The 27,548-nt window shown below is 36.2% G+C and overlaps 1 protein-coding gene across 1 annotated transcript in view; it reads left to right on the top strand.

Moving 5' to 3' along the window:
* The window catches only part of PLEKHF2 (pleckstrin homology and FYVE domain containing 2), a 30,321-nt gene extending 3,076 nt beyond the window's left edge, over positions 1-27,245 (top strand). Inside the window, exon 2 of the mRNA XM_069086597.1 lies at positions 23,865-27,245. Coding sequence (XP_068942698.1) covers positions 23,879-24,628 — 750 coding nt within the window. The 5' untranslated portion in view covers positions 23,865-23,878 and the 3' untranslated portion in view covers positions 24,629-27,245. The remainder of the gene's footprint in view (positions 1-23,864) is intronic.
* Positions 27,246-27,548: the final 303 nt, after the last annotated feature.

Genomic DNA, 27,548 nt, shown 5'->3' with positions numbered 1-27,548 from the left:
TTTACTTGATTGCATGCCCCCATGGTGGGGGGGAGTGGAAGGGGGAGAAAATTTGAAACTCAGGGGATTGTGGAACTGAATCTTGTAAACTAAAAGTAAACAAACAAATTAATAAAGACAAAATGAAGGTCACATTTGATATTTATTGAGTGACTAACTTATCTGAGTCTCAGTTTCCTCATCTGTAAAAGATGGATTATAATCTTTTTAGTACTTGCCTCAAAAAATTGATGTGATTTATCAAATTTCACAATGCACAAAAATCTTTGCCAAGTTCAAGGCACGAAATAAAATATCATCATTAAAACAAAAAGAAAAGTCTTGTACCAAGGAAGGTGCAGTTACTTCAACTCAACTCCACACCAGTAACAAAAGGGAAGTAGTGGATCTTCATAATGATCGTATAGACATCCCTCACTAAATTTGTCCCAGCCAACTTTGTTTCAGGAAATAACGTAAAAATGTTTCTGTAATGGAGATAACAGATACCAGATGATACAGGTCCCTCTGTACCTGCTAGGGAGTAGCCTCTTTGGAGCCTTTAATACTAAGGCTAATCAGAAATGGGTAGCTTTTAAGACTGGGGGTGTGTGGGGGGAGAAGCTCATCAAGTCTCAGAGGGGTATCACCCCTTGGGCTACTAGAGTAGGGCTCTCCATCCTAATTGGCAGGGACAACAGAGAGAGGGATGTGTGGCATAGCTCATTCTCATCTTTACTTCGTACCTAGAACAGTGCTTAGTAAAAATGCTGGTTAAATTGAATGTTTTTAGTCATGTATTAGAATGTGTTGAATTTTGAGTTAGGCATGTGAAAGATAGTACCGTAGTAGATGTTTCATTAAAGCAGTTTGTAGGATGAGCTGGAAGTAATACAGTTGTTTTACAAACTAAAGAGAAGAAATACTTTGAAAGGCATGTGAAGTTACAGTCATCAACAATGCAAAGTAGCCATGATAGGTAGTTGGTAGTGACAGTAATAGATTCTGGCATTCTGTTCAATGATAGAATCACTAAAAAGTAATGACTGAAGTTGGAAGTATGTAAGTCCACTGAAGCAGTTTTTGATGAAAAGGCAAGCTAAATTATTGGTCCTAAAGGACATAAATGCCCCTTATACATTGATCATATGTAGTTTGGACATCATATTGTGATCTTTGGATAAGCTTACATTTTTTTTTTGTATGTGATTATTGTATCAGTGACTAAGTAAGTACTCAGTGAAATTTTGTTGATTGCATGAGATATTTTAAGTGATTCTTATAATTTTCAGTAATAAAGAAGTTTTTATTTTATCTTGTGAATAAGTAACAAAAGAAGAGCCAGTGTGGCCTAATGGAGAGAGAGAGAGAGTCTAGTCCTGCCTCTGACATTTCATCTCTGGACAATTCACTTAAGATAAATTAACAGAAAAAGTGATCTTTTTTGGGGGACCAGATTTATGATGTCCTGGCGCAAGGAAAATTTCCATGGATGCTGATCCTGCAATTCATCTGTAACTTTTGAGGATAGCAATTTATGGAGAAAACTTGGGAAATCATAATAGCTGTCTTCCTGTATTTGAAGGGTTATGTGTATTCCTGGGTATTAGATTTGCTCTGTTTGTCAGAGGTCAAAACTGGGAGCAGTGGGTGGAAGTTGCATAGAGGAACAGGTTTGTTGTCAGAAAAAAGAGCCATAAGAAACTTTAATTTCTAGTCCAACTCCTCTTTTTGCAAGTAAGGAAACTAAGACCCAGAGAAGTTAAAGTAAATTAAGTAAAATTAAAATTAAAGGTCAAATGTTGAAAGTCTTTATACCTTAGGAAATGGGCATGGAGAAAAGAAAATATAGATGTAAAATTTTCCACACTTTTTAAAATCATGGGAAAACTATTTAAAAGAAAAGAAAAATATATAGTGAATTAAATGGAGAGATGGAAGGACAAGTAAAGTATGACCTGAGAGGAATTTCACATTTGGTGATGATGGAAATGAAATAGTTTGGATTTGAAGTATTGTGACCTTCTTGGAAGTAGAGTGAAGATATGGATCATGGGAGTTGCCTTTGGACTGATGTTCTAGGGGATTTCTCAAGTCCCCAAGGGCAGGAAATTTGGTGGAGAGGAATCCAGGTGCTGAACTTCTTTTGAGGCAGTATAAGTGGCCTTGCAAATAGCAATAGCTAGGACCTTGACAATGTGAGAAAGTCTCCAAAGTAGAAGTTGCAGAATGATGGTAGCTGAAGGAAGGCCTGGAAATGGCAAGGGGACAGGTCATAAGACACAGAGAAGTTAAGTTTAAAGTCTTGTTCCAGGTCACTCAAGCAGTAATGAGCGTATGAGGGCTTTGAAGCAAGATCCTCTTCAAAATCTGTTGCTCCACCTTTGTACCATAAATGCCAGGAAGATAGTAGATTTTCCTTCTTTGGAGGTCTTCAAGAAGAGGCAGAATGACCACTTATGAGGTATGGTTTTTTTTTGTCTTTTTGGAAGGGGGGAGACAGGGCAGTTAGGCTTAAATGACTTGCCCAAGGTCACACAGCTAGTAAGTGTTAAGTGTCTGAGGCCGGGTTTAAACTCGGGTCCTCCTGTCTCCAGGGTTGATGCTCTATTCACTGTGCCACCTAACTGCCCCTAAGTTATGAGGTATGTTGTAATGGGGATGTTGTTTCAGCTACTCTTGAGTAAGAGTCAAGAGGGATATTGTGGATGTTTTTCTACCTTCACATATATCTTATCTTCGTCTGAACCCTTCTTCTCACTCATGACCACCATGCTAAGTTAATTTAGGCCCACTTCACTTCTTCCTGGACTACAGCATGGCTCCTAATTAATCTCCCTGCCTCCAGTCTTACCCCTCTTCATTCTATCCTCTGAACAGCTGTCAAATTGATATTCCTAAAGCACGGTTCTGTCTCTCTCCTTCCCTGTTCAAGAAACTCCAGTGGTTATCTCTTGCCTCTAGGAGGTAACACAAATCTTTTCTGTTTGACTTTTAAAATCCTTCACATTTTGGTTCCTTTCTAGGCTTTTTACTAATTGCTCTCCTTCATCTACTCTGCATATTGTTTCCACATAGATAGCATTACATCTCTGTTGTCTCTGTGTCTTAGCACTGGTTGTCCACTATTCCTGTAATGCAGTCACTCCTCAGTTATACCTTTTAGTATCCCTAGCTTTTCTTCATAGTTAAGCTCTAGTCCCTTTCTTTAGGAAGTTTATCCTGATCCCTCAGTCACCAAAGCCTCCCCTCCCTCAAATGATATATTTTGTATTTGCTTTTATCTTTCATTCTAAGTGTTTAACAGAGTGCACAGTAGATATCAATAATAGGTATACAGTAGATAATTAGTAAGCAATTGTTAAGTGCTTTCTGTGTGTACTGTTCTAAGTGCTGGGGATACAAAAAAGGTAAAAGTCTCTGGCCTCCTAGAGCTCACCATCTAATGGGAAAGACAAGCATGCAAACAACTATGTACAAAGTAAATAGGAAGTAATCAACAGAGAGAAGGCACTAGAATTGGCAAAGACTTCTTGAAGGTGGAATTTTACCCAAGACTTCAGGGAAGCCAAGCGGCAGAGATGACAAGAAAGAGCATTCCAGACATGAGGGACAACCAGAGAAAATGTCTGGAACTGGTGAGATGGAGTGTCTTTTTTGAGGAATAGCAAGGAGGACAGTGTCACTAGATCAGAGAGTATGTGGGGAGGGAGTTGTAAGGTGTGAGAAAATTGGAAAGGTGGGGAGAAGGAGCTAGATTATAAAGGACTTTGAATGGCAAACAGAAGATACCATATTTAATCCTGTAGGTCAGAGGTGTCAAACACCAGTTTGCCACATGCTGCTGACAACACTTGAGTGGGGGGTCAGAACCAAATTAAAATGTAATTGGGAAATATTTAACAAAATAAATAAAAATACAATAACATAGATAATATTACATTTGAAAATTAAGTCAATATGTTGAGGGTCCTTAAATGATAAGGAACCAATTGAGTTTGAGTTGGGAGTGTGTAAGTGACAGACAGACTGATAACATGATCAGACTTTCACTTTAGGAAAATCACTTTGGCAGCTGAATGGAGGTTAGACTAGAGTAGGGAGAGACTTGTGGCAGACTGACCAACAAGCAGGCTATTGCAGTAGTCTAGATGTGTGGTGATATGGGCCTGAACCAGGGTAGTGGCAGTATCAGAGAGAAGAGGGAGTATTTTGGAATCAGATTGGATGTAGGGGGTGAGAGGGAGTAAAGTGCTAAGGATGACATTTAAATTGCAAGCCTGGGCAAGTAACAAGTGCTTGTAGAATTGAATGCAAGACAGTATATTAGTTAAACTTTGTTTGAAGTGAGTAAAGTGGAGTCAGAATCAGGAAAGGATAGAAGGTTAGTATAGGTTGTAGTGAGATTGAAGAATGGGTTTAAAAGTGAGTCATAGGCAAATAAAATTAAAAGGATTAAGGATAAAATGTTGAAAGTTCTAGAAATGTTTTATATCTGCCTGCTTTATGCTTTAGGAGACAGGCATGGAGAAAAGAATAGATGTAAAATTTTCCACACATTTTAGAGTCATAGGAAAACTATTTAAAAGAAGAAAAAAAATATATAGTGAATTAAATGGAGAGATGGAAGGACAAGAAAACTGATCTGCAAGGAATTTCACAGTTGGTGATGATGGAAATTAAATAGTTTGGGTTTAAGGTATTGTTACGATCTTGGAAGTAGAGTGAAGATATGGATCATGGGAGTTGACTTTGGACTGATGTTTAGGGGACTTCTCAAGTCCCCAAGGGCAGGAAATTTGATGGAAAGGAATCCAGGTGCTGAACTTCTTTTGAGGCAGTAAAAGTAGCCTTGAAGATGGCAATATCTGGGACCTTGATAGTGTGAGAAAGTCTTCAAAGTAGAAGTTGCAGAATGATGGTAGCTGAAGGAAGGCCTGGAAATGGCAAGAGGATAGGTCATAAGGATCATAGAATGTTAGGACTGGAAGGAAGGTCATCTACATAGTGTGCTGCCCCCTCTGGAAACAGACTCAGAGAGCTTAAGTGATTTGCCTTAAATTGATTCTTCGGAGAAACTGACAGGATTAGCCTGAGTATTTACTAATTATGGGATGTATTCTGGATGCCATATATCAGCCAGTCAGTAAACACCTATTGCCTGTTATGTGCCAGGCACTGTGCTAAGTGCTGGGGATACAGAGGAAGGCAAAAGACGGTTTCTGCTCTCAAGGGGCTCAGTCTAATGGGGAAGACAACTTGCAAACAATTATTTATAAACATGTTAAATAAGGATAAATTAGAAATAGCAGAGGAAAGGCACTAGAATTAAAAAGTTTGGGAAAAACTTCATGTGTGAAGGTGAGATTTTACCTGGGACTTTGAGGAAGTCAGGAGGCAGAGATGAAGAAAGACAGAATTTCCACTTGTGGAGGACAGCCAGAGAAAATGTCTGGAACTGAGAGGTGGAGTATCTTGTTCAAGAAACAGCAAGGAGATGAGTGTTAACTGGATCTCAGTGTACTCAGAAGTGAGGCCTTTGATATAAGAAGAATGGAAAATTTGAGGTTTGGTAGGGCAGGTTATGGAGGGCTTTGAATACCAAATAGAGGATTTTATATCAACTTTAAAAACCCATCACCAAGATAATCTTAAAGCACAGGTATGTAATTGGTGCTCTGCTATCTGACTTTGTGTTGGGTATAATGTGTGTAGTGATTGTCACTCCCTTGCTCAAAAATTTTCATTGACCCCCTATAACTTATAAGATAATTCCACAGGCTGGAATTTAAAGCTTTTCACAGTCTGGCTTCAGCCTGCCCACTCCAGTTTTATTTCACGGATCTCCCCTTCACACTCTAAGCCAAGCTGACCTACTTTCTGTTCCCTAAACTCTATTCCAATCTCCTTTAAGCCTGTCTCTTGGTGCTTTTTGTATTATTGTGTACTCCCTCCTTACCTCATTCACTTAGGAGCCTTAATTTCCAATAAAGTTTATAGCCTAGGACTTGTGTACAACCTTTCCTGGTCCTCCCATTTGTTACTCTGTCCTTCAGATTATCTTATATTTACTTTCCTCTATGGATATTTTATTGTCCCTTTACCCATCATTGATAAACTCCTTGAAGGCAGTAAGAATAATTTTCAGTAGGTAAAAATTCATTTAAAATTGAAAAGAATTTTGATTCATCCAGGACTCATTGCCAAACCTAAAATCTAGAGAACTAACAAATTAAAAATTCTGACATTGTGGAATGATCATAAATCTGCTTTTTACAGCAGTGTCAAGCTCTCAAGTTGGTGAAAACAATGACATTTGCTTTGGGAGAGTAGTAATTTCATGTGACAGTCTAGCTCTTGGGCTCCTGAGTCTGTATCCAGACAAGATATTTGCACTTTATTATTTTATTAATTTTATTTTTCAAAAGGACACTTTGAGGATATACTACTGAGGTATTAAAACTTGGGTTTTAATTATATATGACTACATATTGCTAAACCATGCTGCTGAGAAAAGACAGCCTGTACATTGTTGGTGGAAGGAGCAGCACAGTGGAATAAAATAAATGTTGTAAACATTCCTCAGGGAGTAGGTGATGGCCCTTTTCTGCTTATGAGTAATCCTTTATCATAACAAGCATCACCAGTAGTCTCATGCAGGTATGCAATTGCTGCACTAGTGTTTGACTTGTGTTTAGTTTAGTATAGAGGGTGGGGAAACTAATGATCTTTGGGTCAAATTTGGTTCGATGCATAAATTTCAATCTGTTCATGAGGCTAGTTCTAAGAAGTTATGGGGGTAATATTTGCATGTTTGCTTGAGGTTGCAAAGCCATAGAGAACTTTAAATTTTTACTAGCTGTGTCCTCCAAGTCTAAAAAATATGTATGTTACTCTTACATAATTACATAATGATGATGGTGACCTAATAAATAGAGTTCTGGAGTTGGAGCTAGGAACTCCCAGGTTTAAATTCTGACACTTAGGATATCTTTGTGACCCGGGGCAAGTCACTTAATCTCTTTAAGCTTCATTGTCCTGGTCTGATCTGTAAAATTGTAATACCTGTAGTATCTACTTCATAAGGTAGGTAAGATGATATATAAATGTCAGTTATTTTATTATAATAATGGAAGAAACAGCCAGCATTTCAGAGGGATAGTAATGTTGGTCGGCATTTACATGTTTTATTTGATCTTGACAACACTGTTAGTTACTGTTGTTAGCCCCATTTTAAATATGAGGAAAATGGATTCTGAGACTTGCTGAAAGGTCACAGAAGTATAGTGAATGTGTCATTTGAATATAGGTCTCTCTTACTTCAAGCCCCACACCAAAGTTAAATCAGTAAACACTTATTAAATGCTTCCTATGTGCCAGAGACCATGCTAAGCTCTGGGGTATACAAAGAAAGGCAAAAGACAATTCCTATTTTCATTGAACTCACATTTCAGGGGGGAAGGCAACATATCCAGCAACTATGTACAAATAATCTGTTTTGTGAATAAATTGGAGATAATCAACAGAGCTGGGGAAAGGCTTCCTTTAAAAGCTGGGATTTTAACTAGGACTTGAAGGAAACTAAGAGGCAGAAATAGAGAGAAAATTCCAGTGGGAGACAGCCAGTGAAAATGTCATTTATCCAGAGATGGAGTGTCTTGTTTGAGGAACAGCAAGGAAGCCACTGTCACTGGGTCTTACTATATTCATTGTACTAGGTGTAGCAGCAAGCACTCTAGCATACCTAGGATGGCTGCTAGCATAGTTTCTTTTATCTGCTTTTCTAAAGGAAAGCAACTCAAAAAGGGGTTAACAATCTTACTTTATTATTATTATTATTTAAAGCTGTTCAGGTTATGTAACTTGTTCAAGGTTACACAGCCAGGTGTTTCTTGGGTGGGTGCTAAGTGTCTGAGTCTGGATTCGATCCCAGGTCATGTCTACTCTGGGGCTGGTGCTCTTACTCACTGTGCTACCTGGCCACCGCAACAATCTTACTTTAATCAAACATATATCATTTATTTAGTTTAGGGGGGGAAGTCTGCACCCTGAACTTCAGGGAAAACAAACAGAAGTTACAAGCAGACAAAAAAATTGAAACAGACCAACTGATAGGACTTCCAGCTGTCTGACCATTACATCCATACCTAGTTAGTTGCCAGAGAGAAAAGCTCCAACACCTGGGTTTTCAAAGCCAGGGGGCTCAACGGCTGCCCAGAGTCTCATCTGGCCAAATCACAAAACTCTTTCGAATGAGTGAGCCCCAAAGCAAAACCTCACGTCCAGGTATATATAACCTTCTTCAGGGTAAGATAACTGTCACAACCCTCATGACCCACTGCCCAATCACAAAGTAACAGAGTGTAGGTGTTCCTGAAAAACAAACCTCCCACCACAGGCTCCATGTGACCACATTCAGCCTATTAGGGGACAGAGTTTATTTTCAAATCAGGGAAGATCCTCAAATTAACTCAAATCCAGGGGCGGGGAAGATCTTCAAATTCCCACTACCATTACACTAGGCTGCTGGGGTATCCTAGGTGGCAGTAATCACTCACTTTGCTTATCCCCCCACAGTTAGCAATTTGTTTCTCAGAGCATTTATCTTATTCTATACTGTATTTATGTACATACCTTTCTTTTGCTAGGGCACTGTTAATCATGTATGTTGTGAAGCATGCTGTGCTAAGTTTGTATGGGAGACATAAAAGACTTTATACCAGCTCTTAAGGCATTCCGACTCCAGTTGAGGTGATTATACATGTACACAAATTAGAATGTGCTAAGAACATGTAAGTGTTAGAAATTTCTTCCTCTCATCTGATTTCCTAACTAAGGTGGGGATCAGGGAAAAAGAAAAGATCTACATTTAGATTCCATGTTTACTACATCTCTGTGATCCTCAGCAAGTCATTTTGGCCTCTTAGAAGCTGTTTTCCTCAATTTTAAAAATGGGGATAGTAATAGAAACTAGGGCAGTTAGGTGGCACAGTGGATAGAATGCCAGGCCTGTAGTCAGGAAGACCTGAGTTCAAACCCAGCCTCAGATAGTAGATATGTGATTGTGGCAAGTCACTTAACCATGTTTACCTCTCTTTCCTCATTTGTAAAATGACCTGGAGAAGGAAATGACAAACCACTGTAGTATCTTTGCCAAAAATCCCAAATAGGGTCATGGAGCATTAGACACATTTGGAACGATTGAACAGCAGTGTAATAGAAACTAGCAGCGTTATCATGAGAAATTCTTGTTGCAGAGATACGGCATTTGAAATGGGGCTTAAAGGAGGAAGAAGAGGCTAGAGATGAGGGGATTGGACAGGGGAATGTGACAGTGCTTTCATAGAGTTAGAGAATTTTAGAAATGAGATGAAACATAGGGTCATCCAATTCAATCTGCTTGTTTGGAATATGGAGGCTGAAGCACAGCAAGGTTACAGGACCAAGCCTAGAAGGTATATGTTTGTATTAAGTTTCTTTCTTTTTCTTTTTTTTTTTTTAAAGCAATCAGGGTTAAGTAACTTGCTCAAGGTTACACGGCCATGTGTTTCTGGGTGGGTCCTAAGTGTCTGAGCCCGGGATTCAATCTCCAGGTCATCCCAACACTGGAGCTGGTGCTCTTATTCACTATGCTACCTGGCCCCCCCTGTATTAAGTTTCTTGATGTTAGTAACATTGGTTGGTTAGTATGTTCACTTAGGTACAGTAATTAAGTGGACTGGGACATCTTTTAAAAATGTATATTATAAACTTCTAATGAATTAAGATTTGATTTGTACCATTCATTCTTGTTTTTTAAATATGTTAATGTGAACTTCAACAAATCCAGGAAGCTTTGTTTTTTATCAGTCTGTTGTTCCTCAAGAACTGATTGAAATCAAAGCTGCTTTGCTTAAGACCCTTTTATTAATTGCTCTCCCAAAGCTGTTGTTCTGCTGGTACTTGCCACTAAACAAGGAAACAAGTGACAAACTTGAACAAAATTTTGTCTTATTTGGTCTGTGTCTCTTAATATCTTTTCTGGCAGTGCACTTATCAGATCTTTTTGCTTTTACTAGAAAAGCAGCAAATTTGAAATTCAAGGGATTGTGGAACTGAATCTAGTAAACTAAAAGTAAACAAACAAATTAATAAAGACTTAGAAAAATTTAAGAAAAAGGATATGAAGTAAAATGCAAAGAAAATTTGGGGAGAGAAAGCTGGCTTAGGGAGAGACATGTTTTCTCTTAAGATCTTTTTGCCAATCCTTTTAAGTATTTTTATCAGACTTCTGGATGACCTTTTCTTGTTCCTGCCTACTCCCTGTCTTCTCCAAAAATGTAACAGTGAAACCATCTGAAAGAATAAGCTTCCCTGCTTGTGAGGTAGGTGCTGAAGTGTTCTATCAGAGCTGTGATCAAGAGGTTTTCGTATTGGCAGTTTGTGTTCTCTAATATTGGCCATTGGGTGTTAATTTTGAGGAATTTGTTTACCTTTGTTGGTACTAAAGAATAGCTAGTTGGTATTTAAGAAGCATGGGTTTATTTAACCAGGACTCTTCAGTATAATACGAGCAAATGTGGAATATACAGGGTAGCCCAAAAGTCTTAGTGCAGTTTAAACTAAATACTACATTATATATTACTATTGTTACTCATACTAATGGGGGGGTGGTGCACTACCCCATTCTCAAAACACCTTAAGAAAGTCATCCATGCTATATGCTTCCACTTCTTTCCTCCCACTCTCTTCTAAACCCTCTGCAATATGGCTTCTAGCCTTATTCAGTTGGAAAAAAGTCTATGTATTTATTTGCCTTTTTTTGGAGGGCAATTGGGGTTAAGTAACTTGCCCAAGGTTATACAGCTAGTTTTTTTGTGGGGGTGTTAAGTGTCTGAGGCTGGAACTGAACTCAGGACCTCCTGGCTCTGGGGCCAGCACTTTACTCACTGTTCCACCTAGCTGCCCCCCAAAAAAGTCTCTTTAAAGTTAGTAACAGTCTCTTACTTGCATTTAAATCTAATGGCCTTTTCTCTTTATTTTTCTAGACCTTCCTGCAGTGTTTTACACACCTTCTCCTGGATCCTTTCTCCTCTGTGGGTTTTTATTATGTTGCTCCCCTGTTTCTCTTCCTGTCTTTCTGATTTCTCCTCAATCTCCTTTGCTGGTTCTTCTTGTCATTCCCATTAATCATGAGTATCCTCAAGGTTCTATCTTGGGCCCTGTCCTCTTTTCATTGTAAATTTGATGATCTCCTCAGCTCCTGTGGTTCAGTTATCATCTCTGTGTAGTTGATAGAGGGTAGCTAGATGGCACTGTGTGTAGAGTGCCTGGCCTGGAGTCAGAAAGACTATCTTCCTGAGTTCCATCTCTGACCTCAGACCCTTAACTAGCTGTGTGACCCTAGACAAATCACTTAACTCTATTTGCCTCAGTTTTCTCATCTGTAAAATGAGCTGGAGAAGATAGTAGCAAATCACTTTAGTATCTTTGCCCGGAAAACCTTAAATGAGGTCACAGAGTTAGACATGACTTTAAAATGACAACAATAGCATGTAGTTAATTCCCAGATCTCTATATATAGCCCTAATCTCTCTCTTGAGCTACAGTCCTACATTACCACTTGCCTTTTGGGCATCTTGTCCTAGATGTCCTATTGTCATCTCAAACTCAGCCTTTCCAAATACACATTTTTTTCCCCAAGACTTCTTTTCCAAATTTCCTTATTGCTGTTGAAGGCACTACCATCCTTGGACTCCTCTTTAGATGCCATCTTGGATTCTTCATTCTCATCTCACATATTCTGTACGTTGCCAAATTTTGTCATTTCTATTTTCACCTCTTTTCTATACATCTAATTAATTACTAGGCTCTCATTATCTCTCTCCTGGCTATTGAAGTAGCTAGCCACCTAATTAGTCTCCCTGTCTCATTTATCTCCTTCCTTTTCATCTTCCCCTCAGATGTCAAAATTATTTTTAAAATCACTGGTCAAGTAACCTCTCCCTCTCCCCCCCCCATCTCTCAGTTACCTACAGAATCATGTATGAAGAATATGAAGTCTTCTGTTTCTTTACAAAATATTCCATCTACTGTCTCTATGCCATGCCTTTATCCTGGCTATCCCCCACGTCTGGAATGTTCTGCCCCTTAGCTTCCTTCCCTGGCTTCTTGAAAGGCTCAGCTTAAATACCATCTTTTGTTAGAAGACCTTTTTAGTCCCACCCACCCCCTCATCACCAGTGCCTTTATCTCACAAATTACCTTCTGTCCGTTTTATGTATCTTGTAGGTAGCCACTTATTTTTTCATGTTCTTTCATTAGAAAGTGAGCTCCTTGATGGCAGGGATTGTTTTTTTTTTTTAATCTCTAGCCTTTAGTAAGTGCTTTAATAAATGATTGTCAACTGCCTAGAAGAGTTTGCTTCTCTTGGTAGCAGGCATAGGTATAGTATTCCAGAGACAGACTACATTACTGTATTCTGTAATGTATACATTACCTGTAAAAATAGGTAGCAATTGATAACTTTTGAAATTATAATTCTGAAATTTTGTCAGCTGGATGTAGAAAAGAAAAGTTATAGGAAAAGATAGTAGTAGCTATAGGCCCTAAGGAAATCATATATTTTAAAGAGATGCTTTTTAAAGGCACTTTTTTGTATGCCTGGCTTTTAGATCAACAAATCCAAACACTTTTAATTGAAGTCCCTATTTTGGGACTAACCTTGAGATAATTTGAAGAATCCCTTTCAGAGAGCATATTCTTTCATATGTAAGGTCATTAGTTGGTCATCCAGAGCTCACAAGATTTAAAAGCTTTAAAGCCAAGTGATCTTTTTCAGAGTAGTGGTTATTAAATAAAGAGTATGACTATCCCCCTCAAAATAGCCTGCTCTTTTGATTTCATTCATTGTGGCATTGTAAACTCTAGAGCTAAATCCTTCCTTTTATTAACTATTAGATAAAATAAAATATAATTTGTAAGATGACTTTTCATCCCTAATTAGTTGATTTGTCAAAAGAGAAGAGGAAGCTGTCTACCCTAAAATAGTAAATTTACCCCAGGGAGTATATAATCTTCCCCACCCTTCATCTTGTTCCTCTTTTTAAAAAAAAAAATGTTTCAGGTTCCAAGTCTAGTATTGTTAATGTAATTACAAATTAGCTTTGGCTTAAAATCTGGAAATAAGTTGATGTGTTATAAGACTTGAAAAATGAAAGAAATCTTGGATAAATTTTAATGTAATACTTAACTTGCAGAGTAGAGAAAGGTTGAGACTTGAGGACTGTCATTTCGTGACAGTGTTGGGGCCAATTGGGTTATAACCCAGTACCCCCTTTCCATTTTCTCTCTATGCTCAGCAGCTGTTTTTAAATTAGTAAAATTTACTGACAGGATGTAGATCTCATAATTCAGTTGGTAAAAAACTTTGAAGAGAAAGTCATTTGGTCCATTTATTAAATATTTCCTATGAAGTGCTGGGCATACAAAGAAAGACAAAAAGTCTCAGCTTTCAAGAGGATCGTAGTCTAATTTATATCTTCAACAAATGACTTTTGAGTTTGAGCTGTAGAGCTTATCTACCCACAAGATTATATTAAGGATCATATTTGCAATAGGAACAACAGTTCTTAAATGATTTTTGGAGCAATTCCCTTTTCAGTGTTATATTTCTTTTAGAAAATAATTTTGCAGGGCGGCCAGGTGGTGCAGTGAGTAAGAGCGCTGGCCCTGGCATCGGGAGACAAGGGATTGGTTCCGGCCTCAGATACTTGGCTCCCACACAAAAAATAACTGGCCACGTAACCTTGAGCAAGTTACTTAACCCCAATTGCTTTAAAAAATAATAATAATTTTGCCTCTTTGTGTTGCATATTTTAAGAGCATGACAGATATTATATTAAAATATTTAATAAATTAAATGTAAAATGTGTCCCCAAAAAAATTAAGGAGGGGCCTAGAGTTTTAAAATTCTTGTCTATATTTTTAAAAGATATTTTAATATCAGGAATCCTTTAAAATTTTCTGACATGAACTTTACAGTCGATGACATTTTGTTTATGCACTTCTGCTTTGACTTCTGAAATTGAATTATTCTAGACTGAAGAGTTTGGGCTCAATTTGATGGATGTGTATGTTTTTTCTTCCTAGCTAGATTATAATGAGTCCTCAGTAAGTATTGTTAAGTGGTATGCAGTAAGTATTGCTGAGTGGTTGAATATAGACTTTTTCTATCAAGATGCCTTCTTGTACAAAGATTTACACCAAGGATTCTTGTGTGGTTTTAAAAAAAAAATCATAAATTAAATATATCCATAGTCTTTTCCCTGCCTTGTGAGCCCTCTCTCTCTTAAAACAAAATTTTTTTAAAATTTTTATTTTTCAACATTCACAATTTATAAGATTTGGGGTTCTAAAATTTTCCCTTTCCTTCTTCCCCTCTCCAAGATGGCATACAATCTGATATAGTCTATACATGTATAATCATATTAAACACATTTCTGCATTAGTCATATCGTGAAAGAAAAATCAGAATGAAAGGGGAAAACCATGAGAAAGAAAAAACAAAAACAAAAAGAAATAGTATGCTTTGATCTGCATTCAGACTCCATAGTTCTTTCTCTGGATGTAGATAGCATTTTCCATTGTGAGTTTTTTGGAGTTGGCTTTGATCATTTTGTTGCTGAAGAGTTAAGTCTATCAAAGTTGCTTGTCACAAAATATTGCTATTACTGTGTACAGTGTTCTTCTGGTTCTGTTCACTTGACTCTGCATCAGTTCATGTAAGTCTTTACAGGTTTTTCTGAAGTCCATCTGTTCATCATCACGGAACAGTAGCTTTCCATTACACTCATAAACCACAACCTGTTTAGACATTACCCAGTTGATGGACATTCCCTCAATTTCTAGTTCTTGGCCATCACAAAAAGTGTGGCTATAAGTATTTTTGTATATATGGGTCCTTTTCCGATTTTTATGATCTCTTTGGGATACAAACCTAGTAGTGGTATTGCTGAATCAAACCACAGTTTTATAGCCCTTTGGGCATAATTCCAAATTGCTCTCCAGAGTGGTTGGATGTATTCTATTCACAACTCTGCCAACAATGTGTTAGTATTCCAATTTTCCCATATCATCTCCAACATGTATCATTTTCCTTTTTTGTCATATTAGCCACTCTGATAGGTGTGAGGTGGTAGGTACCTCAGAGTTGTTTTGATTTGCATTTCTCTAATCAATAGTAATTTAGAGCATTTTTTCATATGACTATATAGCTTTAATTTTTTCACCTGAAAACTTGCTATTCTTATCCTTTGATCTTTTATCAATAGGGGAGTAACTTGTAGTCTTATAAATTTGACTCAGTTCTCTATATATTTTGGAAATGAGACCTTTATCAGAAATACTGGCTGTAAAAATGGTTTCCTAGCCTTATGCTTCCTTTCTAATCTGTGTTACATTGACTTTGTGCAAAAACTTTTAAATTTAATGTATCAAAATCCATTTTGCATTTCATAATGTTTTTTATCTCTTGTTTGGTCATGAATTCTTCACTTCTCAATAGATCTGATAGGTAAACTCTTCTTTTGAGCCTTCTCTTTTCCTTTTTTTTTTTTCTTTTTTGCGCTTTTTGGAGGGCAATTGGGGTTGTGACTTGCCCAGGGTCCCACAGCTAGTCAGTGTTAAGTGTCTGAGGCTGGATTTGAACTCATGTCCTCCTGACACCAGGGCCGGTGCTCTATTCACTGCGCTACCTAGCCACCTCCGAGCCTTCTCTTTTAACAGGGATTTAAAAAGGAGGGGAGGGGGCTAATGTAGAAATTTGTTTTCTTCTACAATGCGTATTTGTTACAAGGATTGTTTCTTCCCCTTTTAAAAAAAAATTGTGGGGAGGTTGGTTAGGAGTGACTAGTGAGTGATTGGTTTGTTGGTTTCCCTGTAAAAACAAGTATCATGAAACATTGAAAAAAATGTATAGAAGAGAAAAGGGAAGGGTTAAAGGAAAACAGAAAAATAGAAAGTTTTTTTTAGGTTTTTTTTTTTTTTTAAGTAATTGGGGTTAAGTAACTTGCTCAAGGTTACATGGCCAGTTATTTCTGGGTGTAGTGCTAAGTATCTGAGCCCGGATTCGATCCCAGGTCATCCCGACTCTGAGGCCAGTGCTCTTCCTTGCTGAGCCACCTGGCCACCCCAAAATAGAACAGTTTTGAAAGTAACACATTGAATTTATTAGGTACTTAAAAGGAAAATCAAGCAGTAATGCAGTAGAGATTTGTGGTTTTATGTCCAGTTCTCTTTTTCTAATCTACTTTGTATATGGAAATACTAAATAGAAAACATCTCAAAGCTCTGTTCAGATTTGATTCTGTGATGATCAGCTTACTTTCATACTTAGTACTTTTCTGGATAAACCTAAATGAAATTTATTAAATCCATCTTGTAAAGATTTCATTGTTAATTGTCTCATATGTGATAAAGGAAAGCGTCTAAGATGTATCATGTCTTAGAATAATTATAATTGCCATTGTAATTTTTAATTTTTAGACTTTGCTTTTTTCTAGTCTGTTTTTATATGTGTGTAATTAGGTTCCTGCTTTGTTCTCCATGGTACTTAAGTAATTTGATTGATTTGTAAAATACTGTGGAAGGAACTCTGATTCTAGAGTCAAAGGACCTTGATTCATCTCTAATGCTTACTGCCTATTTATCCTCAATCGAATTAGTTACCTTTCTTGGGCCTCAGTTTCCTCTTCTATAAATGAATATGTAAAGTAACCTTTACAGTCAACTTCCAGCTTTGTAGAGTTGTGAGATCCTCTATATGTTATGTTTGTTCCACTAAATAGCTGATACTCAACTTAGGTAGTAAAATTGTGTTATAATGAGCTCCTGTGAATAGCCAAATTTTGTTGCAATGGGATTTTGTTATGGTGAGAGTACATTACAGATATCAGGACCTGAAAGAAAAAAATTGTGTCTGATAGGGAAAAGTAGGAGATACGTCACCTTCCTTACTTCTTTCTTCCTTTTAAGACCCAGGATCTTTTTGGATGTTTTTATTTTGATGAATAAATCAATGGAAAACATTTATTAAATTCTTACTATGTGCCAAGCACTATACTAAGACTGGGAATAGGAATGGAGAAGTGAGACAATCCCTGACCTCAAGAATCTTATATCCTAATAGCCTGAGATAGCACATAGATGGAATTGGTGGCCAGGAAAAAAATGTTTGACTCTGGAAAGTCACAGGGATGGTGAGTTGAGTCATAGGGAGTCCATTGGCATGTTCTTTACAGGAGCAATGCTGAGGGAACGGTAATATTACCATGTTCCATGAGAGGGTGATTGTCTAGGAGCACAGTCTCATAGTCTGGGGACTCCTTGATAAAGTAGATACCTAACCTTAAGTGAATTTGCATTTGTTGACATCTTCAGCCCCAGAGCAGAAAGTTCTAAAATGGAGTGCATTGAGTCCTACTAAGGTAGGCCTCTAGAGTTCTAGAGGGCACATGCTACAGTAGGTCAGATAGTGAAAAGATGACCAGGGAGGATGACTAAAAGCTGGGGTGGTGTAATTGGCTTGGTGGTTTTTTTTTTGTTTATTTGTTTTTTGGTCTTTTTGGAGGGGGGAAGACAGGGCAGTTGGGGTAAAGTGACTTGCCCAAGGTCACACAGCTACTAAGGGTTAAATGTCTGAGGAGGGATTTGAACTTAGGTCCTCTTGATTCCAGGGCATGTGCTCTATTCACTTGGCCACCTAGCTCCTCCAGTGGGCATGTTTTGATGGTGATTGGGATGTTAGTCTGCAAGGATGAGGGCTGGTGACAGGATATTATTGATTAGTAACTAATTAAGAGATCTTCAATCCAGCATCAACTCTGTATGTAGCTCCACTTTCATTTTGGTAACAATAATGTACAATAAAGTATTCTTATAAATACAAAACTTGAAAAAAGCAAACAAGTTGTAAATCAGAATTAGACTTGCTAATAATTTGAATTTTTTATTCATTATATTTTCACTAAAGACAACATGCCACCAATGGGTGAATGTGTATACGAGTATTCAATAGTTCTGTACACACGTAACATTAACTATTTCCAAATTACAACAGTCTGCCCCCAATTTGTGATATGTTTTTTTGTGACATTATCTAAAGTAATAAATATGTATAGTGAAGCAGAACAGATTGCTTCATTTGCCATGTCCAGAAATTTTCCATCTGTACCCTTGAACCCATCATGTGAGGGTAGGTAGTGTCTTTCATCATGAGATTTCTGAAATTGTAGTTCCTCATTGTGTTGGTCAGTTATTAAAATCCTTCAAAAAGTTGTCTTCCCAATGCTGCTATTATCTTACAACTTGTTTTCGTTATGATCACTCTACAGTAGTTCATAAAAGTCTTCCCTGGTTTGTTTGAAAGTGCTATTTCTTATGTGCTAATAGTATCTCATTACATTCACATACCATAATTTGTTTAGCTATTCTCCTGTTGATGTGCATCCTTTTTTTTGCTACTGTGAAAAAACTAGCTCTTATAGCTTCTTTTCCTCAACTCTTTACGAGTATAGGTCTAGTAAGGTATTGCTGGGTCAAAGAGTAAAGTAATAATGTATTTTTGTAACAACCAATTTAACCAAATTCCCTAATCGGTGCTTAGGGAAACTAGGTGGCACACTGGATAGAATGCTGGACCTGGAATCAGGAAGACCTGAGTTCAAATGTGGCCTTCGACACTAGCTGTATGATCTTGGACAAATCACTTAACCCTGTTTGCCTCAGTTTTCTCATCTGCAAAATAAACTGAAGAAGGAAATGACAAACCACTCTAGTATCTTTGCTGAGAAAATCCCAAATGAGATCATGAAGAATTGGACAACTGAACACCAGCAATCAGTGGTTGAACAAATTTTGTTTCAAGCTCTTTGCTACTACAAAAAGGTTAAGCAGTTAATATTAGCAACAGTTATGGTTGTCAGTTCTAGTCAATTAATAAGGGTTAACTTTTTTCTCTAAAATTTTTTTGAAGTTTAAAAAACAAATTTGTTTTATTTTTAGTATTCTTTTTAAAAATAAAAAAGTTCCAAATTCTCTTTACCACTCCCCTCTCCGTTGGAAAGACAAGAGATGTGAAATCATGCAAAATGTATTTCCATATTTGTCATTGTAGCGCCAGTGCAATATTCACAGGTCCACGATCACTATAAATATACCTGCTTGGTGTTCAATCACAAAATATAACAGACTCTCCATATAGGAGACAGAAGCAAAACATTTATTCAGACACCAGAAAACCAAATCCCAAAACCAGTAAGCTAATTCCATCATAGTAGCAAAGAAGTTTATAAACCACAACAGCACAGAGAGCCATATCATCCTTTAGCTTTCCCACAAACCAACAAAAAACTAACATTTATATTTATTCACAAGCCTAAATGATTCCCTTGGATGTGTTCTCCTCCCAGTCTAGTTAGCTCTAACTCCCAGGTTCCTGTGGGCTGTTAAACCCTTCAGCAAACTCCTCCCACCACAGGCTCCATGTGCCTGCATTCCCTTAAATTCCCTTAGGCTTATTAAGGGGCAGGGAAGATTTTCAAATTACCATTACAGTCATGAAACTTGCTGTAAAAATTTCACCTAGTTTCCAATTTTCCTTCTAATCATGACTGCATTGGTTTTGTTTGTGCAAAACCTTCTTAATTTAATGCAATTAAATTAGCCATTTTACTCCCTGTGATCCTCTCCATCTCTTGTTTGGTCATAGTCTCTTCCCTTATCTACATTTTCCATGCACTGCTAATTTGCTCATGATAATGAGCTTTATGTCTAAATTGTTTTCCCATTTTGACCATATCTTGGTATACAGTGTGAGATGTTGGTCTATACCTAGTTTCTGCCAAACTGCTTTCCAGTTTTTCCCAGTAGTTTTTGTCAAATAGAGTTCTTGTTCTAAAAGTTTGAATCTTTGGGTTTATCAAAAACTAGATCACTGTGATCATTTACTAATGTGTATTGTGAACCTAATTTAACTCTTCCACTGATCTACTATTTTATTTCTTAGCCAGTACCAGATTGTTTTGCTGATTACTGCTTTGTAATATAGTTTGAAATCTGGTACTGCTAGACCATCTTCTTTTACATTTTTCATTGATTTCCTTGATATTGTGTATTTTTTTAAATGTATATTTGTTTTTGAAAATATTTCTCAATTAAATGTAAATTTTAAAACTCATTTTTAAAAAATGAAAAATTTTAAGCTGTATTTTATTTTAAAAAATTAATTTATTATTTTATCTTTAACATCCATTTTTAGAAAAGTTTGAGGTCCAAATTCTCTCTATATATCTCTTCCCTCCTCAACCCTTCTTCACCCTTTCTAAAGGCAAGAAATGTGCTATTGATTATATATGTGAAATCAAGCAAAAATATTCCATGTTAGCCATGTTGCCAAAAAAAATGACAAAGAAAAAAACAAGAAAAATAAAGTGAAATAGTTATTCAATCTGCATTCAGATTCCATCAGTTCTTCTCTGAAGGTGGGGATAGCATCATTATGAGTCCTTCAGAATTGCCTGGGATAATTATTACTGAGAATAGCTAGGTCATTCACAGTTGATCATTGTACAGTATTGCTGTTACTGTGTACAGTGATCTCCTAGTTTTGTTCACTTTGAGTCACTTGATATGTCTTTCCAGGGTTTTCTGAAGCCATCCTCCTCTCCATTTCATATAGCACAATAATATTCCATCATGATAATATACCACAGCTTGTTCAGCCATTCCCCAATTGATAGGCATCCCCTTGATTTCCAATTCTTTGTCACCACAAAAAAGAATTGCTGTAAATAATAGGTCCTTTCTCTTTTTCTTTGGTCTCTTTGGGCTTCATACATAATAGTGGTAATGCTGGGTCTGAGGGTATGCACAGTTTTATAGCTCTTTGGCCATAGTTCCAAAGTGTTCTCCAGAATAATTGGACCAGTTCACAACTCCACCAACAGTGCATTAGTGTCCCAGTTTTTCCTTATCTTCTCCAGCATTTGTCTTTTTTCTTTTCCGTTAATTTGCTTAGTGTTAACAATTTAAGACTTCTTTTAGTTTGAGCATTTTTCATGTTAACTGTTGATGGCTTTGATTTCTTCTAAAAGTTGCCTGTTCATATTCATTGATCATTTATCAACTGGGTAATGGCTTTTATTTTTATAAATTTGGCTCAGTTCCCAGTGTATCTGAGAAATGAAGCCTTTATTAGAGACACTTGCTGTAAAATTTTCCCCCAGTTTCCTGTTTTCCTTCTGATTTTGACTGCATTCATTTTGTGCAAAAACCTTTTAATTTCATGTAATCAAAATATAAAATTTTATTTCCTTTGATCCTGTCCATCTCTAGTTTGGATTGCTCCCTTAATTTGCTTATGATATTCTTTATGGCTATTTCATTTATCCATTTTGACTTTAACTTGGTATACAGTGTGAGGTGTTGTTTCGTTCCTAATTTCTTCCAAACTACTTTCTAGTTTTCCAAGCAATTTGTCAGATGGTGAATTCTTACTCCCAAAGATTGGAAATTTGGATTTATCGAACACTAGATTACTATGACCATTTACTGCTGTGTATTGTGTACCTAATCTATCCCACTGATTGACCACTCTGTTTCTTAGCCAGTACCCAGTTTTGAGATAATATAGTCTGAACTCAGGTACTGCTTGGCTGTCCTCCATGTTTTTTTTTTTTTCATTGAACCTTGATATTCTTGATCTTTTGTTCTTCCAGGTAAATTTTATTATTCTAGCTCTATAAATTTCTTTTTGGTAGTTATTCAGTATGACACTGAATAAATAATTTAAATAGATTCTTTCTATATAAATAATAATAAATAATTTAAATAGATTCATTCTTATTATATTGGCTTGGCTTACCCATGAATCATTAATATTTCTTCAGGTGTTTAGCTCTGTCTTTTTTTGTGTTAAAAGTGCTTTGTAATTGCATTCATATAGTTCTTGGGTTTGTCTTGGCAGGTAGACTTCTAAGCATTTCCTATTATCTGCAAGAGTAACCATTTTTCACGGCTTACCATAATTCTTTTTTTTTTTTTTTAAAGCAATCGGGGTTAAGTAACTTGCTCAAGGTTACACGGCCAGTTATTTCTGGGTGTGGTGCTGAGTATCTGAGCCCGGATTTGATCCAGGTCATCCCGACACTGGAGCCGGTGCTCTTATTCGCATAATTCTTAAAAAATTACATCTCATACTATAATGGACATAGTATGCTGGATTGCTTGCTGTAAATCCTAAGTTCTGATTTAAATTCCTCATGGATTCATGCAATATTTACTCATAGTAAGATTAGAAAGTACTCCCCAATCATGGTTGAGGTACTGTCATTCCAAAACTCAGTAGTTATATTTTGAGGTTAGCTTATTCTTTAAGCTTATTATTGAGGAAAATCCACACCTCTAGATGATCCCATTAATTTTCTTTTAAGAATAGTGTTGATCCAACAGAATTTGAAGACCAGGCTGAGAGAGTTAACACTACAGTTTTTGCTTTCTCTTGACTAATTTCCCTTCTATACTCCAGGTTGGATAATTTAAATTGCAGCTGAAATATATTTACATTTTGATGAATGGTGGGTTCTTTTCAGCTCTTTTCTCTGTTCTGCTTTTAACCTAACACAGGACTTGCCCAACAGGGTAACATGAGAGACCTTATGGAGAATCTGAGGTCTGATTTATGGAGCATCAGAACCTATAATGTTAAAGCAGATAGCTCAGAATTTAGGAATTTTATGCTCAATATTGTTTGCTTCATCAAATTCCAGGACATTTAAATTCTATAATTGTATATCTCTATCAGGGATTATCTGAGTTTTTTTTCTTTCAATTTTAATGGATCTCCTTAGAGATCTTTCTTCCACTTACACATATCACAGTGTCTTGTGACTTAGTTGATGGTCTTCACAAATTTCTGTAGTTGAAAAATCCATTACATTGTGGTCAACTTGATCACTAATCTCTCCAAATTTAGCTAAATAATAGACATATTTGTTAAGGCCTGTATCTTCTAGAAGCTGCAACTTGTTGGCAAAGCCTTCCAGAACCCAAGTTCATCTCTTATGGCATAATGAACCATTAGAGTGAGACTTTAGTGGAGATCTGTTATTTTTAAATGAATTTTCATTTTTGTCAGATCTTTGAATTCTTTGAGAGTTTGTGTGTATCTGAAGTATTTTAGGCACAGACTACTGTGATGGTAAAATTCCAATCTATGAATAGTTGTATGTACTCTATGTAATGACTGACATATGTCACTTTCTGGTTTACACAACAACCCCACCAGGTCAGTGGTATAAATAATCTGTCCTTATTTTAGAGATGAGGAAATTATCCTTTCTGTAAATCTGTAATCTCATTGGTAATGATATTAAGCTTGGTAATGTCCTTCAAGGAGCTTCTCGAATTCCTTTTCCTCTCTGCTGCCTTCCATTATTAGAAGAAAAAGAGTTAACTTTCTCCAGGCCCTGGCCAAATAGGCAGCTCTTTGTTGCTTGGCACTCCACAAAATAAACTTCCTTGGTTTTATGAGAGTATGTGTGGTTTTGAAGTTATGAAACTTTTTGTGCCTGGCTTGTTTAAGCCAACCTCATTACTTGGTGTCATACCTTGTACTTTTTGGGTGTTAGTTCTTATCAGTAGATAAAGTACTGTGTGTCAGAACCTATAGATGATTTTATGATAAACAGCATTGGGGGTGGGGGGGACATTCAAGGATTGTCTTGGTGATCTTACTTTTTCTTTAGAACGCTTGGACCCTTTTTATTTAGGTCAAGTAATTTGTCCTAGCTTCTGTGAACTTTTCTCTCCTGGTGTGCCAACAATTTTTCTTTTCTTTTTTTTCTTAGGCTACTAGCAGAAGATGGTGGATCGATTGGCAAACAGTGAAGCAAATACTAGACGTATAAGTATAGTGGAAAACTGTTTTGGAGCAGCTGGACAACCCTTGACTATTCCAGGACGAGTTCTTATTGGAGAAGGAGTATTGACTAAGTTGTGTAGAAAGAAGCCAAAAGCAAGGCAGTTTTTCCTATTTAATGATATTCTTGTCTATGGCAATATTGTCATTCAGAAGAAGAAGTATAACAAGCAGCATATAATTCCCCTGGAAAATGTTACTATTGATTCCATCAAGGATGAGGGGGATCTACGGAATGGATGGCTTATCAAGACACCAACTAAATCATTTGCTGTTTATGCTGCCACAGCTACTGAAAAATCAGAATGGATGAATCACATAAATAAGTGTGTGACTGATTTACTCTCCAAAAGTGGGAAGACTCCCAGTAATGAACACGCTGCTGTCTGGGTACCTGACTCTGAGGCAACTGTGTGTATGCGTTGTCAGAAAGCAAAATTTACTCCTGTTAACCGTCGTCACCACTGCCGCAAATGTGGCTTTGTTGTGTGTGGGCCCTGCTCTGAAAAGCGATTTCTTCTACCTAGCCAGTCTTCTAAGCCTGTACGGATTTGTGATTTCTGCTTTGATCTGCTTTCTTCTGGGGACTTGGCTACATGTCAGCCTACTAGATCAGACTCTTATAGCCAATCACCTAAATCCCCTTTGAATAATGTATCTGATGATGAAGATGATGAAGATAGTAGTGATTAAAGATATGAAAATATTTTCAGAAACAGAGTTGAGTGTGATCAGAGATATCTGCTTTGGGGGAAGATTTATTATTGTGGCCTCCAAAAATTTCATTCTAGCCATAAATTTACCTGAGAAACTTCCAACCTATGTGCCTCAGTATATTTTATAGAGAATGGCTTCACTCTTCTGCAGGGATAGACTATTGCAAATGTATCATATAATTTTCCACCTTCTTATACTTGAGTTTTTCTAGACTATCCTTTTCTTATAATGTTGGGAAAATTCAGTTAGAACTTTAAAAAAAGTTAATAGATCATATGCTACATTAATATTTTCATCATTTCTGTATTTTGGTATAAAAGAAAATTAAAGCATCATAAAATTATGGAAAACTGAATGTACTTTTGAATTCATAAGTTATTTACATAAAATTAGTAGTTTTTCTAACCACACTATCTTGTGATTAAAGCCCCTAACAAACATAGGTGTCATTTTTTTGGGCATGACTTTGTTTTGCTTTTGATTTTGTATGCCATGTAGTGCCTTAAATTGATAGCACAGTTACAGGAAATAAGCCCCCTATGTTCTCACTTTTTCAGTTGTTATAAACCAGAGAAAAACCCATTGGTGCTATTTGAAATGAACATGATAAAATTAGTGCTTAAGAAAGAAAGTCCTAACCATGACTACCAGTTCGGAGGTAGTCATTTCCACACGGGCATGTTTTTCCCATAAAATAGTTTAGAGTGATTATATTCTTACGTTTTTCAGATACCAAATTGTATTTGACAAGCCAGAATTTTACATTAATAAGGTTGTCATGTTTAAGAATTTACTTTCCAATTTATCAAGTTTATTTTGAGACTTTTCAGTTGCTGGTCTCTAATTTTAGTTAAGAATTATTTTAAAATGTAAATTGAATGTTTGAAGCTAAAGTGAAAATTTTCCATCTAATACCCTCAAAAATAAACAGTCTCTTCTAACATTCATTGATAAGTGAATGAAAAGTAACTTGTTAAAAATGGAAAAGAAACTTGGGCCTGAAAAGTTGGAATTAAATAATGTGCATAAATGATCAGTGCAGAAAATATTTTTAATTTACTTAAATTTAAACAGATTTCTATCTTTAGAGGTCTTCTTAGCCCAGTATAAAATAAACCTTGAATTTAAAGTTAATAGTATACTAGGTTTTGTACAAGTTTTGTAAAATCCCAAACTATATTTCTATTTTTGTAAAATGATAGTGTGCTTAATTTGTTTCTGATGTCTTTTTTTAAATCCATGAAAATAGAGTAGTAGATGATCTTTCTAAATTGTGGGCTTTGCTCAGTGTAGGTTATTTTTGAGAAGTGACCATTTCTGCACTGTTTGCAAACCTTGAGGTAACTATTAGGTCAAAAGTATATTTATTGAATAAACCTGTATGTGTATTGCACTAGTTTTCCTGTTTGTATGCTGGAGGTAACTACAGTGGTTTTTTTGTATATAAAAATAATCAGTTAAAAGTGTATTAACTATAATTCTTTTCTGTTTTGTCTTAAAATTTGAATATATGGTGCAGATATCATGAAAGACTTGATTCATTAATTTATATGACTAAGAATTGTTACAGTGTCTTAAAATTAGATTGAAGCACTATTTTGATTGATTTTATTTGAACTTTTTTGAAGGTCCTGAGGTCACATAGACCTGTCTGACCTGTTTGTAGTATGAAGCAAAAGCACAGCAAGGTTGGTTTTCATTAAAAATAAATGCTTTTTTTTTCCCTCTGAGAGAGAACATTCACATACATACAGATACATTCAGGTATATTTACATAACTGATGTGCTATGCTTGTGTGTGTATATACACACATCCCTGTTGCTTCATACTTTTATTGATATATTTGTCTGAGGAATATGATAAAACCTGAGAAAGTTGTTTTGTTTGTAGCCTGGTACATAGGAAACTAACCTATTTTAGAAGTCAAGTGAAACTGTTCTGAGAAGGCATTTGCATTTTTAACCTCTTGACTATATTTTTATAATTAAAAATCCTCAGTTACTATTTTTCTTATAGAATGTGATTTTATATTTTTCTTATAGTACAAATACATAATTGTGTACAGTATCTTTTCTTGTTTTGTTCCTTTTTCTTTTAAAACAATCTCTTCTGAGATGCTACACCTTTCCCCTAAATGCCTTTATCTGCACTTTTAAAAAATTAAGTGAAAAAGCAAAACAAGACTATCTCATTTTTTACCAACTTTACCCATAAATGAAATTTGTACTGTGCTGCACTGATCTTGAAGCTGTAACCAAATTGCTGGCAATAGTAGTTGGAGGAAGAAAACAAAGTTTCTATAGGAGGGGAAGAACATGATTTTAAGTGGAAAGTACCTTATTATAAAAATTCAAAGCCAATGGGGCCTAATATAAAAATTGTAATAAGTTAATGTTACAGGTATATTATAATTTCTTGTTGATGTATACATTGAATAAGTATAAATATTCCCGTTTTGAATTTTTCATAAAATGGGTGTGAATTGTGTTTGTGTAACTTAAAATTTTTGAAAGGGCTCAATACTTGTAATCTGTTTTCTGTCAGATTTACTAGTTTTTGTGCTCAAATATATGATGCAGCTTTTTAATCAGTGTTTTAGTATTTTTTTATCCTCATGTTTTAGAATTATAGAATCACAGATTTAGAACTAGAAGAGATATTAGAGATTATCTAATCCAACCATCCAGAAGGACTAGAATTGAATATTTCTCCAATAGGCCAGGTGTGGAAAGAGGCTGAAATTAGTGGCCCCTACCATAGCATATTAAACAATTACATTTTTAGTAGGAACCTTTTTGATGAGTAGACATGAGCATATTGCAGAGGAGAACCAAAGTTATAGTAAGTAACCATATTTCAGTTTTAAAAATGAAGTTTAGGACTTCATGACTGCAT

Source organism: Petaurus breviceps, unplaced genomic scaffold (genome assembly GCF_028583685.1).
Source record: "Petaurus breviceps papuanus isolate PSGF00001 unplaced genomic scaffold, PetGlider_PUasm1.0 179, whole genome shotgun sequence".
Classification (NCBI taxonomy): domain Eukaryota; kingdom Metazoa; phylum Chordata; class Mammalia; order Diprotodontia; family Petauridae; genus Petaurus; species Petaurus breviceps.
The sequence above is the reverse complement of the archived record's forward strand: the minus strand, read 5'-3'. Positions and strand labels throughout refer to the sequence as shown.